Source organism: Triturus cristatus, chromosome 1_2 (genome assembly GCF_964204655.1).
Source record: "Triturus cristatus chromosome 1_2, aTriCri1.1, whole genome shotgun sequence".
In the NCBI taxonomy this organism is placed as follows: domain Eukaryota; kingdom Metazoa; phylum Chordata; class Amphibia; order Caudata; family Salamandridae; genus Triturus; species Triturus cristatus.
Genome location: NC_140580.1, coordinates 985,453,720 through 985,473,857, shown reverse-complemented (window position 1 = coordinate 985,473,857; position 20,138 = coordinate 985,453,720). Strand labels below are relative to the sequence as shown.

The following is a 20,138-nucleotide window of genomic DNA, read 5'->3' as shown; positions in this document are numbered from 1 at the left end:
AAAACACAGTTGACATTCTGTGCTGCTGCGGCTGACCGGCATGCAGCAACGCACAACACATGCTGTTTCCTGTCACGAGCTGACAAATCAACAGTTAGCTGCCCCCTCACATGCAGGGACCATTGAGGGCAGGGGCGCTTCACCCACACCATCAACATCATCAGACGCAACATCATCCACTCCTTGGACTATGTGCTCATTCCTGGCTTAGCCTCCACCTCACATGTCACGACTGCTCAACATACAGTGTACGTGGTGACATATTGTCTGACATCAGGCTGACCAGGGTCGTCACCACACTGAGCCACAAGGCAGGGCACACCTTTGACATCTTGTTATGCGTGTCTAAGGAAGCCTGTCCGCGCCAGTCCAGGACCAGGGCCCAGGACCCCTGCCCGGTCGATCACCCCCCCCCCCCCCCCAAAGGATTCAGTACACGGCAAATGAACTTTAGAGCAGGACTCCAACGTTTAGGTATATATGTCAGCAATGTATCCAGGGAGACCAGGAGACTTTAAATTGTAGACACTGCAACAAGTAGTACTCACACTCGATTACGGTCACACAACAGGGTAAAGACCTGTCCTTCCTCCTGCTGAATTGTCGGTCCATAACCAAACATAAATATGTAGACCACAAGATACTCAAGGGACAAAAGCCCAAATACCATGTTCATTGCAGAGACGTGGCTTGCCGATAATCCCACCCCCGACATCCTTGATGCTCTACCGGAAGGCTATGGGATCACAAGACAGGATCAGGTGGGACGAAGATGGGGTGGTATTGCAATAAGTTACAGATTATCTTTGACATGCCGAATGGGAGAGGCAGACATGGACAAATGTGAAGGGTCTTTTTCCACACTCACCGTCACTGACAATGACAACATAGCAGGCTTCCTGATTTCCCGCCCCCATGGCCCTGGAGATCAATTTTTTTACTAGCCCAGGGGAATCAGTGATACATAGAGCAATCCGACACAATAGATTCCTCATCTTAGGTGATCTCAACATACACTTTGATGAGGTGGAGATATCAGAGGTACCAATAGTCTGGAATGCTCTCACACACCAAGCAGGCCACTTCCTGGATACCATCTTCAATAACACGACAACCATGGAATTAGGAAGCTTGTGGCCAGTTACATGGTCCTACCACCATATTATCCCTTTTCACATCCCACGTCAAGTTGTAACAACAAGCCAACCCAATGAGACAGTGACCCACAGGAAGTGGGATGATTTAAAATCAAACACATTTGCACTGGCTTTACATGCAAATGAACCCATATTGGATAAGGACATTGACATAGCCAACAGACAAGTAGACACCTGGTTAACGAAGGCACTCGATGAGGTAGCACCATGGTCCACTGAAAATGCCAGAAGAGCTAAAGCCTCTCCACCCTGGTTCAACGGAACCTTACTATAGGCCTAACAAATATGCAAACCGCTGGCACGCAGATGGCGTAAGAACTATTGTATCATAGTTAAGGAGGGTTACAAGCACGAACAATCACAATGTTACAAACTGATAGAGGACAGTCACCGCAACTTTTATACCAGGGAAATTGATATGGCTGACTACTCAACAAAAGAAATGTTTAGCTTACTGAAATCCTTACAATCAGATGTGAGATTGACGCAGTCCCCTCACACATCTGAGGAGTCCTGTAACAGAATAGCCAATTTATTTTCAGAGGTGACAAAGATTAGCCCTAAGATGGATGAGTTCTTTCCGAACATCAAGGGGCGTTCATGTGTAATAAACGAGTTTCTCTTCTGAAAGATCTCCCCCCTACAAGGAGTCCCTCAGGGCTTGATATTGAGCTCCACACTGTTTGATCTATATATGGGACCACTTGCCAGCATAGTGTAGGTGCACTGGGTCTCAATTGTATCATACGCTGATGATACTCAGCTTATCATCACACTGTTTCAAAACCCAGACATCACCGCCTACCGATCTTCCCAGTGTATGGAGGGAGTTTACTGCATGGATGGCTAATCACTGCCTGATACTTAATGGCAGTTCAACAGAGGTGATGATAGTAGGAGGAGCGTCATTCATATGGACATCTGCCTGGTGATCTTAGACGCTTGGTCAACTCCCGACTCCCAAAACAGGAGACAGGTACTTGTGAATATGGCTTGACTCCAAATTGACGTAGTAGAGCCAAATTAGTGAAGTAACGGGAAATGTTTTGGAACACTGCAAATCCGGAGTAAGGTTCGGGAACATACAGTGATCACATCTCAGATTAATTACGGAAATCTCTTGTACCTTGGCGTATCAAAAAAGTAAACTGAGAAAACTTCAATCTACTGAATATGCAGCAGCTCGCCGAGTAATTATCCAACCAAATATTATCTTGTATCACGAAAGCCTTAATCAATCTACACTGGCTGCCTGTGGGAAAAAGGGTATTGTTTAAGGCAATGTGCTTCTGTCATCGCATTCTGGCTATGAAAAAGTCCAAAATACCTACAAACCATGATGACAGCATATGTTAACAGGAGACCTTAGAGATCAGAGTGAAAGGTGTGGGTAAATGTGCCAAGATTCAGGGAAGCCAGAATGGGTGGGAAATCATTCAGACTTTTAGCTGCCAGACATTGGGGCTTGTTACCAGTGGTGCTGAGCACTGAGCCATATGAAGCTGCCTTTCGGAACAGGCTAATGACATGGCTCTTCACAACAGGCATCTAGAACTTGCAAACATACGAACTGTATCTTCTACCTCTCTCCGCCATCTGAGAATCTGCTATTGGCACAGAGAAACACTGGTGGGGTAAACAAGCGCTTTGCAAAAGGCTGAATAAATGAATAATTTTATTGCATGTGTGGACTACGTCTGGTTCATCAGGCACACTGAACGCACATGTGTTGTCCACTTACGCACACACAACCTTGTTGTTGTACCCCAAGCCACCATTGACTACATGCAACCCACCACTGAGTTGGTGATGCACAGTCACCCTGTGGGATGCTACACACCACCATCAACAGCCACAACACTGCAGTTGTCCGCAATGGCACGAGTCCACATTTTTCTATACATGTATCTACAACTGCCCATGCACCCATGTCCCATTGTGCAACTGCTACATACGGCAGGCACTAAAGGCCACCTCGGTCAGCACCAACATCTGACTTCGCTGATGCATCTGTGTAAACATGTGGTGGAGCTGGTGCAGGCTTTGGGATATTATTGAACAGCACCACAGACATTGACCAGATGCTCATATTCACCATCAACGATACGCACACACAGCAAACTGGTCTTCCATGTGGCTTTTCTTTGATTTGCAACATTGACGATCTGCAGCTGGTGCGTGTTCTACACAGGGATTATATGGGCCGTCCTCCTGGTAACGTAACCTTCAGCATGTGTGATCCCTGGTAGACCATTGCATTCAGATGTCCACGCCGCTAACCTAGGTACCTGGGCACCATATTTCAAACCTCCATCTCCATGTACCTACAGGTGTACACAGTGGCCTGCAACTGCCTCTGCATCCTCCATGCAGCCTTCACATGGTTTCGCACATTGTCGTGTGCAACTGGGTCCCACACAGTAATTGACGTCAAGCTGGGCTACATTTACACACTATATGGCAACATGTCCACATCTGCTGTGGGATTCATCCCGCCTGTCCAGCACAACACATGCACAGTGGGACTTGTGTTCCTACTTTCTTTAGGAGTCGTGTTTCTCTGTTGCACATGCATGTTTCTCACCTATCCCCACATTTGCTTAGGGGGGGGGGGGGGGGAGAACAAGGGACTACGCCTTTGAGTGAAGTTGATCGACGTATCTAGCTACAGTTCCCACAGTTCATGGTGTTAGTGTGTCTGGTGTGTGGTGATGTTGTTTGACATGTAGTATGTGATATTGTGACATGGGCATTCGCACATTTCTGTTTTGCATGTGTGTAATGTTGAGGCAAGTGGTATGTTGGATTGGTACTTACCAACTAGGACTGCATTTCCATATGTCCCATCCTGGAAGCGCTGGTTTATGACGGACTGTTGAAAGATGTATGAATCATGCACACTCCCTGGGAACTTGGCTACGACATTGGTGTACAGTCCGCGGTGGTCCACTATTGCCTGCACATTCATGGAGTGGGTGTGCTTTCTGTTGTGGTATGTGTGCAGTGTCCGCAGGGGGCACAAATGGGACATGTGTGCAGTCTACTGCACCCATAACTTGTGGGAATCCCGCTATGTCGTAGAATCCTTGCTTGGTCTCGAGCTGTTCCTGCACAGTGTTGGGGAAGTAAAGTTGCTGGGGTATCAGGCTGATTATTCCATCCAAGACAGTTGGGGGGAATATTGAAAAAGCTGCCTGCGAGACTCCTCAGACTCTGGCTGTTGTTGGTTGAAAAGTCCCTGAGGCCAACATATGCAGCACGGCCAGCAGCTTTGTCTGCGGTGGGATATTGGTTCGCCGCTGTGTAAGTAGCGGCAGCCTGTGGGCTATCTAGTTCAGGATGTGTTCAATGGATGTCCTTTTCAGCCTGTGGTGGGCAATGACATCCTCTGATGTCAGGTCACCAAGGCTGAGACGTCTGCGCAGGGGCCACTGACGTCTTTGGCGCTGCCTCGTGGTGGTCCTGGAAGAGGTAGCAGTGGCGGTGGTGGTTGTTGCCTTCGTGGGACTCCTAGCTCGATGATGAGTGCCTCCAAGGCATCTGCGGGTCCTCAGCTGTGTGTCAGGGCTGGTCTCCCTTATTTGCCTCCTTTTATCTCCAGTTTTAGAACTGGTTTTGGCAGTTCTTATTTTCCTCCCGCTAAGGGGCCTTATCGTGACTTTTTTTGTCGCTTCACGGGTCAAGCACTTCCTTGCTAATAGTGCGATGGTGTATTTGCAACTTTTTCCGTGCAATTTAGGTAAGGAACGCCTACTTGGCATATCATTCGCGATATTTTTCGCTACCATGCATGGCGATAGTGCAAATGGTAGCTATCGCCACAAAACTTTCGCTAACATTTGATTAGCGACATCTTGCTAATCGGGCGTAAAAAATATAGCCGCTTTAGTGGCAAAAAGTGCCGCTAAAGCGGAGATAACGCCCTTGCTAATATGCCCCATAGTTCACTGTAGAGAAAGAGTCTCTTCTTTGGAAAGCTGTCAAAAGTATTTTTTCCAAGTTCTCCCTTCATGTGGCACATGATGTAGACTGCTCAGGATGCTAGCTTCAACATTTCTCCACCCACAAAGATGGGGTACTACCAGACAAATTATGTTGAGATCAGTTTAAATCTGCACTGCTAGATTGCAAAGATCAAGCTCCCCCTGTCTGTTTAGATACAATAGTTTTTTGTCTCCATTCGAAGATGGGTCCATATCAGAATTATTCTGGTCAGAGTCCAGTCCAAGATCGAAGTTGCTACATTTGCAGGGCAGTCATCTATACAGACTGGCTAGTTTTCCCCTAGGGGAGAGGACATGATTAGCTCTAGGTGGTTAACGTTTAGCTTTGACTAGGAGTGCCTGGCCGTCATGTATCTGATGGTCCCGATAGTAAGGTCCTTTGATGTTTGGAGAGGAGTGTAATCAGAAGCTGCAGAACGCTGAAGGCTCAATGCTAGAATCCACACATTAAACAAATAAGTCTGGTACCTGGCTGTGATTTGCAATTTATATAACAGTGTTTCAGAACTTGCATATAATACCATGCCAGTTGAACTCCAGGGGACTAACGAAGTCCTTTAGACTCTCAAGCTTCAGATTATTCACTGCCTGTTTCACAATTACTCTTCATTCTCGAGGCAAATGTGCAATACTATCACGGTTCCTGTAAACTGCAACAGAATCAAGTGAGGTATTTGATCTAAAATTCCACAACACAAAAGACTACATGCAGGCTTTCTAGGCAAGAAGTAGGAGACCTGACCTTGACCATGCAATCATCTAGATAAGGGGGCCAGTGATTTCATTAGGGACTAAGATTGGCTACCTCTACTCAAAGTTTCTTAGCGAAACCCAGTATAATTCAGACCAAATGGTATGCGTTTGTACTAGCAGTGATAATCTCTAGTGGCGAAATCTGAGAACTGTGGTTGCTCGTGTTTGACTGTGCAGCTAAAATACTTATCCTGGAGATATAAAGATGTCATACAGTCTCGGTTTCTAGGTTTTGAACTACTGTGCTCAGGAGGGAAGATTCCTCCAGTTTCAATGTATTTCAGGTAGTAAAGGTAGTAAAGGTATAAAATTGGCTTGACGTTCTAGTAATTTTGTGAACATTTAGTAAGTAGTATGACTACCCCTCTGACTTCTCTGGATCTATCCTGACTGCTCTTAGAAGTCGTTTTGGAATTTCTACCAGGTTTTGACAATGCAGTCTTGGAGAACGTGAAGGAGGGACTAAAAAATAAAGGATTGGGGATTATCCTACTTAGAGAATATTTCCCAGTGGTCATCCATGTATTTATACAGCCTAGAACTTTGCTGAATAACAGACTGTTTGTAAATAGAGAACAATCAACTAAGCAATAAAATGACCGAAGGTGTAGCTTTTGCAGTATACTGAAAATCACTGAACACGGCGACTCTAGGTCCTGAAAAGTTTGTCAAAAACAAACCTGGCGTCTACAAGCCCTCTCAATGTTAAGTCTTGACTGGTAAAAAGGCGTGCAATTGACAAGAACTTAACACTGGAATATTCCTAATATTTACAATGTGGTGTGCTTAACTGCAGAATCATCAAACTACCCCTAAGAAGTAAGGTGTGTAGCATCTGCGAAAGGGCACTGAGGTTTCAGTAGCGAGTCTGACACAGTTACTCTAACCACCAGGACATCTTTTTCCACGAACAGGGGCAAAAACCATTTTTTTTTATTTTTTTTAAGTAATGTGGGGCACTGCTGACGCTGTGAAACCTCCTAGTTCCACATTGCTCTTATTCAAAAATTCCCACTGCCCTACTTTGAAGACTGAAGGACAACTCAAAAATTCACCCATTTCAAGGGGGAAGACAGCCAAAAACTACTGAAGGTACAAACTCAATAGTAAGAAAACAACTCCATGTCTGAACTCGACATGCAAGGCCAGGGGGATAAGCTCTTTTTAAATTGGAACATTCCTTTTAGAGAAGCTATTTCTGTTCCTGTGATATGGTACAAGCAATTCTAAACCAGTTTTGAAGGAGGTAGAGTCTGAAAACAAGGTAAACAGCATGTTCTCTTGCTTACCCTGTAAAACCTGTGTCTCAAGGGAATGAGTGAATTTAAACTAAGTATAACTATGACAGCGGTGGAATATCAACTAACTCTGGACTCGGAAAAACTAAGCCATACACTTCAGGCCACTAGTTTGAAGGAAGCGTGTTGCCTTTATTCTGACATTTTTCTGATCCACTGTCAACAACTATGATCAGACTACGCCATCCTAAGAGGACATCCTATCGTAAGTTCGATGCTTTTTTTTGTGTGAAAATCTTTGAACCCTGGGGGTTGCAGTCCTGGCAGCTCTCTTTAATGTACACAGAAATACTTAAAAGCTCGGTCCCTGTTCACATAGAAACATTGGACACCCTAGCAGCAGAATTACAAATGAAGGAAGCAGTTTGTGAAAAAGAAACAAATCGAAAGGTCACTTTAAAAGAGTTCATAAGTCTTTGGCTTATTACCAATAATAAAATGTACATCTGTTGGCAGCTTACAAAAGTTGAGTAATCTAGAAGTGCATCTATGTCTAAAAGAGACTTTTTTTTCTGTAGTCCTGATCCATTCCTCGACTACAGTCTGTGAAAGAAAAGGTCAGCATCTCAAAGCAGTAAATATCATTCAGGTAGATATTAAAATAAGTAGCATTTTAAACGCACCAAATGTAGCACAGCAATGACAGTTTCTGTAGTAGTGTCATATTTAAATGCTAATATGAAATGGGATACCTCCTGAAGACACTGGTCAAGATGTATACATGTCTTTCCCCTGCATCCTTCTGGGTGTCTAAATAATGGATGATCAAAACCCCATCTTGTAGACTTCATTGTACTCACATTCTCAGTTGAAATAAGATAAAAAAATAAAACGCACTATGTTTAAAACCCACAAACAAATTGAGAAAATGGCATTCTAAACAGAGATGTAAACGCCATGGTACTCTGCATGCAACACTCACAGTTCAATGTATCTAAACAGAGACGTAAAACACAATAGTACTGGGCAGGCGACATACACGCTTCAATGCCAATTAAGTATATTTGGAGTTTTTCAGATCGAGAACTGCTATATATATATTTTTTTATAGGTGAAGCCTTTAGCCTGCAACAATACATTCAGACAAAGGCAGAGATGTTGAAAGCTAAATGGACATAGCTAAATCCTTAGTGAGTACAACCAACCTATTGATGAGGTTTTGTAAAGTTTTGTTTTGCATTCATTGGGGTGGGGAGTGGCGTCAAACATCAATTGGGCAAGGGAACAAACTTCAAACGAGGGTAATAGCTCAGGTATGTTTGATGTCTGCCTGCTTTGACCAAATATGGATCTACTGAAGTGAAGACCTGATCATCCACTAAGATCCTTTTGCAGCAGAACATTGAAATTTCACAAATTAGGAAATGTTACCCTTTATAAGTCTGAGCCTCACAGGACCTGCGACATCACTCTTTTTTCTAAGTGGTTAAGGCAGAGAGGAAGACAAGAGTAGAAATATGATGCATTTAAGATGCACCATGTTCGGTCCATTTAGTCTTTTATTATTGAAATTTTCTGATTCTGCCAGGTTTGCCATTCATATTTCAGAACGGTACAATAAAGCTGCAATAAATGTAAGCCTTCAAAAATGAAAAGACAACATTACCCAAGGCAGAAAGGTTTAAGGATAAGCATGCAATTTTTCAATATATAGTAGGAATAAGAGGCAGTTCTGTTTCATGTAATGGTTCCTCAGAAGAGTTCCAGTGACCTTGGTCAACTTGTACATTAGTGCTGTCAATCTCCAAGTCGTGAAGAGGCATCATTCTGACATGAGATACCCATAACTGCCCAAGTACACATACTGAAATAGAAGGAAGCTGGAAGTGAGCAGATCAACATTAAGCTAGTAAAGAACTAAAACACAGAGAAATAAAAACAGTAGACTTTAACAATTTTATTCTGTGCTCCCCATGTACTAAAGAACTAGGGCAGATGATCGATGCCAGCAGTTAAACTGCTGTTATGTGGAGAGAGATCTTCGGTAATCTTGGGGTTTTAAAGGGATATATATGTTTATTTGTAATGCAAACGCCACCTTTTTGCTTTCTAATTTATTACCTGGCATGCTTTGCAGAGACATACTGCCTTTTGTTAGTATGAAGTGCTCAGAATAAAATATATCTTTCCTATTGCAAGCTTGAATGACCAACTGAAGTTACATGTCTGAATAAACATCCTTTCTGGGTTGCTTTGTAGTACAACACCTACGAGGCACTTTCTGTCACCAGCTGCTTTTCAAGGTACCAGTAAAGATCCATTGCCTTATAAATATGGGAAGGGTGATACAAATTAATATAGACCCATCATAAATAACCAGAAAAGATCCCGACACAAAGCAAGTGTCACAGCGCTATGCAGTGTTATGATCTGTGGAACACCTATGGAATAGATAATGTAAATGGAGGGTAACTAAATTGAACTAGGTTAAAATATTCTAGTTATGACCGAATTTTCTAGATTTATATATAAATTAATACAATATAGAGATTTGTACAGAAGTAGGTATCAGCACCTTCTTGTGTACTTAACTTTAATTTTTTTTTTAAATCGGTATCAATATAGGAGTGAGTAATAGATTCAGGGCTGACGACGCATGCAAGAGCGTGGTGGATGACGACAGGCAGAGTCCCTGATCCTGCAAGTGAAAACACAAATGCTTCAAAGAATGAAGAATCAAATGCCAGAGTCTGCCCGGGCAGAACAGTTACAGAGAATGGACAGACTGGGGAAATGTGGATTACAGCACAGGCAGGAACAGGATGAGTCTCTGCCTTTGGCCAAAATAAATAACAAAAGGAAGGCAAAGAGGTCATGGACAGGAATATTTTGCCATAACTGAATTTTTGCCATTTTGTTTTTTTTATTACATCAGGGAGGACATTTATTGTGCATGTCATAGTGAAAGTCTTCCATTGTGCATAAAATAGTAGGTATTTCTTGCGTAAGAGATTCCAAGTGGCATCGTAGATAAAGAGAACATTGCTTGAGCTGTCTAGGAAGTCAATCGAAAGCCAGACATGGAATCATTCTATTGGTAATACCTATCCATCTAAAATCTAACATTCTGTATAGTGTTTGTGAATGCGCCCTGCTGATGTTATGGTTAAAGACTGCAGTTTCGTAAAGACTTGCTGCTACGGAGGTGCAGGGCTTGTAAAAAGGGTCCGACAGTGCAGGACCTGCAGAAGTAAGAGGATTGAGGCTGTACAGGTTTTTCTTCCCTGCATGTACGTCCAGTGGCAATGGAGGCCACTTTTTACTACAGTAATATTTCAGTGGCCACAATTACATTGGCTGTACACTATAGAGAAGTCCCCAAAGCAAACTACTAGTGGCTAAGGGCCTAAATACAACTTTAGTGGTCTTGGAGCAGGGCCGCCACCCCAACTTTTTTAGTCTCTGGCAGGCGGTTCTTTGGCAGTACCTATACAAAAAGACACCGCATGGGAGCATCAAATGCAATTCCTGCACGGCATGGACCGGTGCAGTCTGTGCCATGCAGGAACTGGGGTGCATGTAAACAGGGAAGGGCACATGTGCCCCTTGCGTGCACCCATAGCCCTGAGGCAAAAGGGGGCTCTGGAGGGTCCCCTTTAGCTTCCACTGTGCCACAGTATTCATGGTGGTCTTACTGCCATGAAAACTGTGGGGAAGAGGAAACTCGTAATATGCTTGGCGGCACCGCCAAGCATATCGCGGCCTCAAGACCGCTGCAATGGTTGCAGCAGTCTCATAGCAGTTCGACCACCCAACTTGTAATAAGGTGGTCGGACTACCAGTGCGGCGGTGTCTGCACCACCCCCGTGGCTACGGCGATCCAATGCCATAGTCATAATTAGGCCCTAGGTTCTACTGTTGATTTTACTGCTGTGAATTTAATTTGCAGTAACCCATCCTTCATTGAAGTTCCTTTATATCACACCAAAGGACCTATAATCCTCATCATAAAGTACCATTTGATATATTCCACAGTGCATGGGTCTTTTTAGGGGCAATTCCTGTTCAGTAACCCTTATCCTTAATGCAGCTGGCTCGCTCTTCTTCATAGTTTACTTCAAACATATATGCTGTAAACATAGTTTCTTGCTGGAATGCAACCAAGGCAATGCACCAAATATAAAGCTTCAAGGTACAAAACCTTGCTTCAAAAAAAGGGTATGACAACTTCAAAAGTCAAACATTTTCATAAGTGCCTCTTATTTAAACTTTTGTTAGAGCCTCTGGAAGAGCCCTACCTGATATTTCCTTAAAGAGTTTTAAAACGGAACCTCCAAAAGAGACACTCTTTCTTTACTTGCTAATGTTCCTCAGCAAGGCAGACTCCGTGAAATATAAGCATGTGACAAGTCTGTTAGCAGCAAACTGAAAACCATTATGTAATTATATCAAGTGAATGCTGTAGCAGTATTTACTATTTACAGTGAACAGATGTATACTTTGAACAACTGAGCTTGCCATTAAGCTGCTCTGACCAATCAACCTCCTGCTTATAGGAAAGAAAGACAATAGGAAAATTAAAAAGAAAACCAGGTACGCAACAGGCTGTGTGGCTTTAGCTTTTGGGATTCATAAGCCACGAGAACAGCAGCTTCCGCGGCTTGGGTTTCTTGGCTTGCAACAGCCGGTTCATTTGTGGAGAGCGCCATACTTTGATGGTGGCATCATCACTTGCAGTCAGTAGCAGCTCCTGGTCCGTGGGGCTGAAGACAACAGAGTTCACCACATCCTCATGCTGCAGTTTTACCAAGCAGATGTTGTAATGACGGTCCCAGATGTAACCATGACGGTCCTCAGCGCCACTGTAGTAATAATACAGATAAGAGGTAAGAAACATTAGGGTTACTTGATAAAGACCAGGGGCTCCACAAAAGTGTACCTGTTCTATTTGGATAATCATTTATTACATTATAATTCACCACAAACAATATCAATTATATACAGTATAAGCAGATGGTGGTGAACAAAGTCCACCATTTAGATTTCAAAGTACAGGTCTGCCAGAGTGGGAGGGGTATACCCGGAGAGGGTCCCCCTGGGTAGGTATTCACGCTGCCAAGCATAAAAAACAAGCAATCCCCTGATGAATTTCTGCAAGACTGGGCCTCTGTTCCACTGCAGAGGAGAAACAGCCTCACTTGTCCCCTGTGGAACAGTGACCTTCTGAGGGAGGTGGGAGAGCTAAAGGGATTTCGCGCATGGGCACTTCTGGGCATTGAATCTTTGGGAGACATTTGGAAGTGTCAAGAAATGGTAGAATTCCAGAGACTGTAGGCAGAATACCAAATGTCAGACACCAATAAATGTCGATACATCCAACTGAAACAGGTCCTATAATTACATTTAAAACTGGGAGAGCACATACATTAATATGCACCGCTGGAAGAACAAGCATTAAAAATGCAATAGGTCTCGCCTTTCATGAAGTTAAAGCCATTTGCTTTGCTATACAATAGCATTAGCAAAGCAAATGGCTTTAAGTTAATCAAAGGCGAGACTTATTGCATTTTCAATGCTTGTTTTTATGGCAATCAGGAATTCTAGCCTCTTAAGCCTTCAAGACCCACTCAACCGGAGCCCAGAACTAGATGTTGTTTCCAGTTTACACTGCGTGGCTAGAATACGTTTCCATACAACAGTGAGCATTAAATATTGAATAACCTTTAAACTATCAGCCAGTTCTGCATGAAGCCCACATTTACCTGACTGAATCTCACAGACACATACTCGCAAAGCGTTTGTGATGTACCTCCGCACTGACAGTCGTCTTGGACAGACATCACAGTGCTGAGACAGATACCGGACCCTACCGAGACCAGCCATTGGCTGTCGGAGAGCGCCGCTGTGGTGTCCTGCACATTGTGTGTACACACACACAGACATACAGCCTTTGCAGAAGTCTTACAATGCACATCTGTCCTGACCAGACACAACTGTCCTGCCCCGTTACTGAGACATGCCCTTGGCTGTCAGAGTGCACCACTGTGGTGTCCTGCACATTGTGTGTACACCAGCCGCGGTGCGTCCATTGGGGCGTATGGGCGTAGCCCCACCAGCCAGCCCTGCTTGGACCCGCGGCTGCTCACGTATGCTAGCAGTGACGCAGCGCTGTCAGTTTTCCTTTCCTTCACAATAGCGTGGGACCGGCCGATGAAGGGGGTGGGGCCGGGGGCGAGCACTCCGTTTGAGTGACAGTGCACACTGAAGGCCAGCGGCGCGTAGGCGCATACTCGAGTTTGGGTTATGACCAGCCCAAACATGCGCACTGTCAGCCAGTCAGCCACTACTGGCTAGGAGAGCGAGGGAGGGGGACCCGAGAGGCCAATGGTTGCTTCATGCAGCAGCCCCCGGTCTCTCCTATGGGCGAGCCCTATCTGTGCCCACGGTGCTGTAGCCAATTCAGGCGCTGCTAATGTTGCAGCGTCTCTGGATTGGCTGAGAGACACTGCGCAGCCTGCAAACCAGGCATTGGGTGCCACGCAAGGTATGGCCAATCACTGTGGCTTATGCGAACAGTGATTGGCCATCATCGTTAGCAGGTGCGCACTGGCAGTCCGTCGTCACCGCGCCACACACACCTCGTGGCGGTGTACTAGTGTGTGGTACTGGCTGGCTGCTGCTCCTGCTCGTGTTGCCACTGGTGGTGTGCTACTACTACGATTATTCCTGATCATCGACGTTGCTCCTTGATCCATCATCCATCTGACTGTTGTGGTGAGTCGTGACTGAGGTGATCAGTCAGTGATCTCGTTTAAAGTAAGAAGAAACCCCATCTGATTCTGGGGCCATCGCTTTGCAAAGTATTACATATTTTCTGTCTGACATTCTCAGCAGACACCCCGGAGGAGAAGGGGGCTGGGCACAGATTGCTCTTTCGGGGAGAAAGTTGCAGTAATGCTTTGTGACTGCAAGCTTGGCGCGTAGTGGCCCCCGGAGTGTGTGACAAAGTAAGCACTAGGGCGGGAGCATCAGGCCTCTAATAGGATTGAAGAGTAATCCTAAAGGGAAAGGCAGCTAATGACACCGGAGATTAGCTGGAGGGGGTGTGCCTGACGTCTAGAAGGGAACACAATCTTAAGGCACACTGTACACAATTAAAGTGCCTCTGAACTAGGCCACCGTGAAAATAAATGTAAATGGTTTTCGCTTATGGACAGACGCTTTAACGCTAGTGGGGGAAGTTTCACAGACCCAGGGATAATATATATTAGGGTTGATTAAAGGAGTTAAGTGTATGGAAAAAAGATTCAGGGGCGATTTTTACACTGATGTGAAATGCACCTGTGATAGATTCAAAATTAACGTTTGTGTGTATTTGTTTGAAGCCTCTTGGAAAAAGTTAATGCGGGGGGGAGGGATAGAGGGGTTCGAGGGGTTCTTGGGGTAGGGGGTGGGGGAGGGCAGTTCTTTCATTAGAGGTGTTCTTCTTGGTTAGGAGTTGGATAGTGTGATGCAGGGTGAAGTGTAGGAACAGTCAGAGCACCTTAAGCTAGTTCATTAGGCACGGTGGGCACAGCAGTGTTGATCAGATTTCCCATCCACATCTACCAAGAGCGTACCTGCCGCTTTGTGTAGCCAAGCATTGACCCATTTTCCGGTTTGGTTTTAACCCACCAAATCGTAGATAGTTTCATGGGCATTACTGCAACAGAAAGGGAGTGATCGAGTTTCTTGTTAAGGGCACAGGAACCACTTTGAAATGAGATCATTCATTTTCTCTCTCTCTCTCTCTCTCTCTCTCTCTCTCTCTCCCCTCCCCCCCCCTCTCTCTCTGTTTAGATGTTTGTCTCTTTTTCCAAAACTTCTAAAATTTTGTAGCATGTTGTGCCACGTGAACTAACTAGTTAAGCCTTTAACCCTACCTGTTCTTTCTCTTTTTTTAAAGGATTTTTCTCTTTCTATTGTCGAAGTTTATTTATGTAGTAGTAATTCTGCAGATGTAATACCTTTTTATTTCATTTTTTTACGATGAGGGTGGGGGCAGGGTGACATTACTTACGAGAGGCGAAGCCTCAAGTGGCTCATGACACCCTCCCCTCCCCCAACAATGGTGATAAATAGGATATTCTAGTCAAAGCCTCCTCGTATGTGGATATACTTAGTATACAATGCTGTTAGTCTCTGGGTAGACGTACTAAACAAAGGCATCTAGCAAAGGAGTTAATTTTATAAAATGATCCTCGTGACGAGTGGTCCAGTTGTTTTCCACTGTAAAGCACTTTAAAGTTGAATAAGTGAAGCAGTAAACAGGGATTAGTTAGGCCTTACTATGAACATTGAATGTGACCTTTGCACTGTCCTAAGCGTGAATATTCGTATATTACCATTTGAGACATATTTATTTTCACGAGCTCTCACATACATTCCCTTCCCACCTACACCCACACCTATATCTCAGGAAGAGCATGTGAAATTCTAAAATGTAAGTAAAAATTGCAGTACATGCTAAAATGCTACCAATGGAGCCACATCCCAAAAACAAACGGAGCAAATAATATTTTGTAGGGGCAGTGCAGACAAAAGGCAACTCATTAGAAACATTTATTTGAAGGTTGATATTTGGTGCTATTGTAGGGCAGTGTAACCGAAACAATCACGCTTTTCTGGAGGCTGGAGTTCCATTGAATTGCCTTTTTATGAGTGCCATTTGATTAGGTCGAGCGTTAGCCAAAACCTTTCTATTTTACAAACATTGTTTATAATATACTTACTTATGGAGCTTTCAGCCAGCCCTCTTTATCTGTTATAATACCAACCACAGGGGCGGCCCAAAAGCTCCTGAACCAGGGGCAATCTATAATTAATCTAAACAGTAGTTCAAGAACTCATACAATAAATTTACACTTTGTAATATTGACAGTCATCAAAGAAAAGAAAAAAGAAAGAAAATAAACTGAAGCAAACATGACCCTTATATATACAATTATCAAAAGTTACAAATTTATTACAATAAATAAAAAAATTTAAAAGAGAAGAAGAAAAGACAGTGGAGCTCTAGACAATGCGTTGGTAAAATTACTAACTGTTTTACAAACCAAAAGCAGTGGCAGACAAAAATACGTCACAATAATATTGTTATCTTTTCATTTTCAGCACCTGACAACCTGAAACATTACCGCATTTTGGGGCAATTTTCCAGCAAACAACAAGAGGACCCCAACCTCCTTTGCTGCTCTCTCACCCGACCCCGGCTACAACCCAGCAAACACTAGTGTTAAAGGTAAGGAAACTAATGCGATATATTTTTTTACATGGGAGTTAGGGCTATGTATGTATGTGGTCACTCTCAAGGCCCTCAAGCAGTGTCTTTCAGTGCCTCCAGCAACCACTATGGCACAGAGAGGCAGGAGGCAGTACGGCTCTATTTTTAGCAGTCATTTGAGATGTATTAGGATAATGCACAAGATATATGTATAACGTATTTATACTGAAATTTGATATTATTGCACTGCACCTTATACGTTGCACTTTGATTATTGACAGGTTTCTTTAATATATATATATTGGTAAGGCCAGCAACACACCATCATGAATACAGTACAAGAGCTGATTACAAAGTCATTCCAGTCACGGCCACTTGAACAAAAACTACAGATAAAACAATTAGGACCTCATCAGCCTGAAATAAACCTACAGCAAACTACCCAGGACAGAGGAAAAATGTCAAAACGTACATTCTCAAATGCCTGGTACACAAAAGCTGATTGGCTTACAGGGTGCCCTATAAGAAATTCTCTGTTCTGCTTCCCCTGCTTGCTGTTTGGCGGTGACTTTTCTTGGACACGGCAAGGAACGGTCGACCTGAAGCACATCGCTGAAAAAATAAAGAAGCATGCGCTCACAAGAAATCATCTGGAAAACCTGACAAGACTGGGAATGTTGGGGGAAGACGCACCAATTGAGCAGCAGATAAATGATGCGTATCGCAAATCCATTCAAAAACACAATGAAGCTGTTGATAAGAACAGACAAAATCTATCCAAGATCATTGATTGCATTAGTTTCTGTGGTGCTTTCAAACTGGCATTGCGAGGCCATGACGAATCAGAAACTTCCTCAAAACCTGGGATCTTCCGAGGCCTAGTGGATTTAATGTCAACCATAGACCAGGATTTGGAAAGACATTTAGCACATGCTACAGTCTTTAAGGGCACCTCTAATACAATACAAAATGAACTCCTTGACTGTACGCTCGAAATTATAAGAAGCCATATTGTGCAAGAGTTGCGAAACACAGACTTTGTGGCTATTCAGGCTGATGACACCACTGATGTGTCCACTCAAACACAGTCCGTGTTAGTGTTTCGGTACCTTGACAGTGACAGAAACGTTGTGGAAAGATTTTATGGCTTCACGCATTTAAGTGACTCTAGTGCAGCAACCATCACTGAAGCAATACTGTGTCAACTGGACTTAATTTTCCCAGACCTGCCTCAAAAACAAAAACTTATCGCACAAAGCTATGATGGTGCGTCCGTAATGAGTGGAAGCCTTAGTGGAGTACAGAAACGAATTCGAGATGTGTACCCTAATGCTCATTTTGTGCACTGTTACGCCCACCAACTCAATCTTATTATGCAACAGGCGGTATCAAAGATCAGAGAGACACGAGTTTTCTTTCAGGATATCGGAGGCATAGCAGCATTCTTCACACGTTCCCCCAAAAGAACAGAAGCCCTTCATGAGATTGTGGACAAAAGCGTACCAAGGGGATCCTCAACTCGTTGGAACTTTCACATTCGTACAGTCAACTTAATCTTTGAACAGAGGGAGGGCCTTGAGAAATGTTTTGTCGCCATAGCATCCAGAGCAGACTTTGATCACACATGTCAGAGTGAAGCCCATGGCTTTATTAGAACACTACAAGACAAAGAGTTTCAGTTCTTACTGTTTTTATTTCATGACATAATGATTCCTGTTGATGTGTTATACGATCAGTTGCAAAGAAAAGACCTAGATACTGTCTCTGTGAAAGCCAATACATCTGCATTTGAACAACAGATTATGAAAGTGAGAGATGGGGTTGAAGATTTAGAGAGCAAACTGCCGGAGCATTCTATTTTTGCAAACCGCAGACAAAACATCACCTCTCTGGTGCGAATTGGAAAGGAGATATGTGACATTGTAATTGTGCAGGCAAAAGAACGTTTTTCATTCACAAAACATTTGGTGAGTGCAACTTTATTGCAAAGTAAAGAGTTTGCACAATATGATGAATCCTTCCCTGAGCGTGCTCTGAATCAGGCTGTGGAAGCATATCCTATGCTCAAAAAAGAGCAGCTGAGAACTGAGTTAACTGTACTCTACGGAATGCCTGTGTACCGGAAGGCCACAAGCGCCTTGACTTTGCTTAGTTTAATTCATAAAGTGCATATGGAAAACTCACTTACAGAGACAGTGACTTTACTAAAAATTGTGATTACGACTCCAATGACAACAGTAGAAGCTGAACGATGTTTTTCAGCCTTAAAGCGCATAAAGACATTCCTCAGGAACACCATGCTAGAGGAAAGACTAAATGCTTTGGCGATGCTATCTGTAGAGAGCAAGCTAGTCCAAAAGATACCGGACTTCAACATGAAAGTAATTGACAAGTTTGCTACACTGAAAGACAGACGTGCGGATTTCATTTACAAAAAGTGAATGCTGCTACTTGTTTGTTGAATACAAAAAATTCTGATTGAGGTAAGAAATGCATTGTTATCTCTGTTTTTAAAAGTTTTGTAGTGTTTGTTCTATTTGGAGACTACACAGATTTGCTCACCTTTGTTCACTGGCCGGACCTGTCTCCCGCAGGGTGAACGATTCGTTGCTTGTGTTGCCTATCAAACCTTTCCCCTTGGCAAATTGCAAAAACCTTTATACCATTTATATTTGGGGTACTTGCGTGGACCTATGTGAAGTGTGTGTACAAAGCTCAGCTCAACCAGAATCACAGTAACAGCGCATTGCGCTGCCTCTTTTATATTCAGTATATTGTAAGACTGTTTTTCTTCCCCCGCCTTTCCTTGTTTTGTTTCCCTGTTTTCCCCTTGCTTGCCATTCGTTACTCTAGAGTCTAATATTCAGTATGTTGTAAGACTGTTTTTCTTTCCCCGCCTTTCCTTGTTTTGTTTCCCTGTTTTCCCCTTGCGTGCCATTCGTTACTCTAGAGTCTAACGGAGTCGGAAGGCCGTAGGGGGAAGACTGTGGACTTTTCTTCAAGTTCCTGACGCTCCTGCGGAACGAGCCTGGCAACCATTACACTGCTGTGCAACTTCTTCTACTCTCAGAGCTGAGATTTCCATGAGTCTTATAGTTTGAATTCAGCACCTGAGCATAATAGGACAGAATGTATGAAGCTCTGTGGTAATACTGAATAAGCAGCTACCTATGTTATGCCATCTATTAATGTAATAACTGCACTTTCACAATTGCTTTATTAACCTTCCTGCTTTCTCAAATTTGCTTGAAAATGCACGATTTTTCTTTTTTTTCAAAATTTTCTTGGGGGGGGGGTAACCCCCCCCAAACACCCCTATTGGGGTGCGGGCTCGATCGCTGCGCTCACTCGCTACGGTGCTGTATGCTAATTCGTTTGCGCCCCATCACATTAAAATCTCACCCACCGCCCCTGGTGTACACATACAGACACACACACTTGCAGCCTTTGCAGAAGTCGTATCATGCACATCTGTCCTGATCCGTTACTAAGACATGCCCTTGGCTGTCAGAGTAAGCAGCTGGGGTGTCCTGCACATTGTGTGTACACACACACACTTGCAGCCTTTGCAGAAGTCTTACAATGCACATCTGGCCTGACCTGCCACAGACATAGCTGTCCGCCCTGTTACTGAGACATGCCCTTGGCTGCCAGAGTGCGCTGCTGTGGTGTCCTACACATTGTGTGTGCACGTACACACACACACACACGTGTATACACACAC

At 43.8% G+C, this 20,138-nt stretch overlaps 1 protein-coding gene across 4 annotated transcripts in view; it reads right to left on the bottom strand.

Annotated features, from left to right (window-relative positions):
• Positions 1 to 8,693: 8,693 nt before the first annotated feature.
• The window catches only part of FBXW5 (F-box and WD repeat domain containing 5), a 178,494-nt gene continuing 167,049 nt past the window's right edge, over positions 8,694 to 20,138 (bottom strand). For all 4 annotated transcript variants that reach the window (XM_085610905.1, XM_085610897.1, XM_085610913.1 and 1 more), the window contains one exon: positions 8,694 to 12,014. In XM_085610905.1, coding sequence (XP_085467031.1) covers positions 11,768 to 12,014 — 247 coding nt within the window. In that variant the 3' untranslated portion in view covers positions 8,694 to 11,767. The remainder of the gene's footprint in view (positions 12,015 to 20,138) is intronic.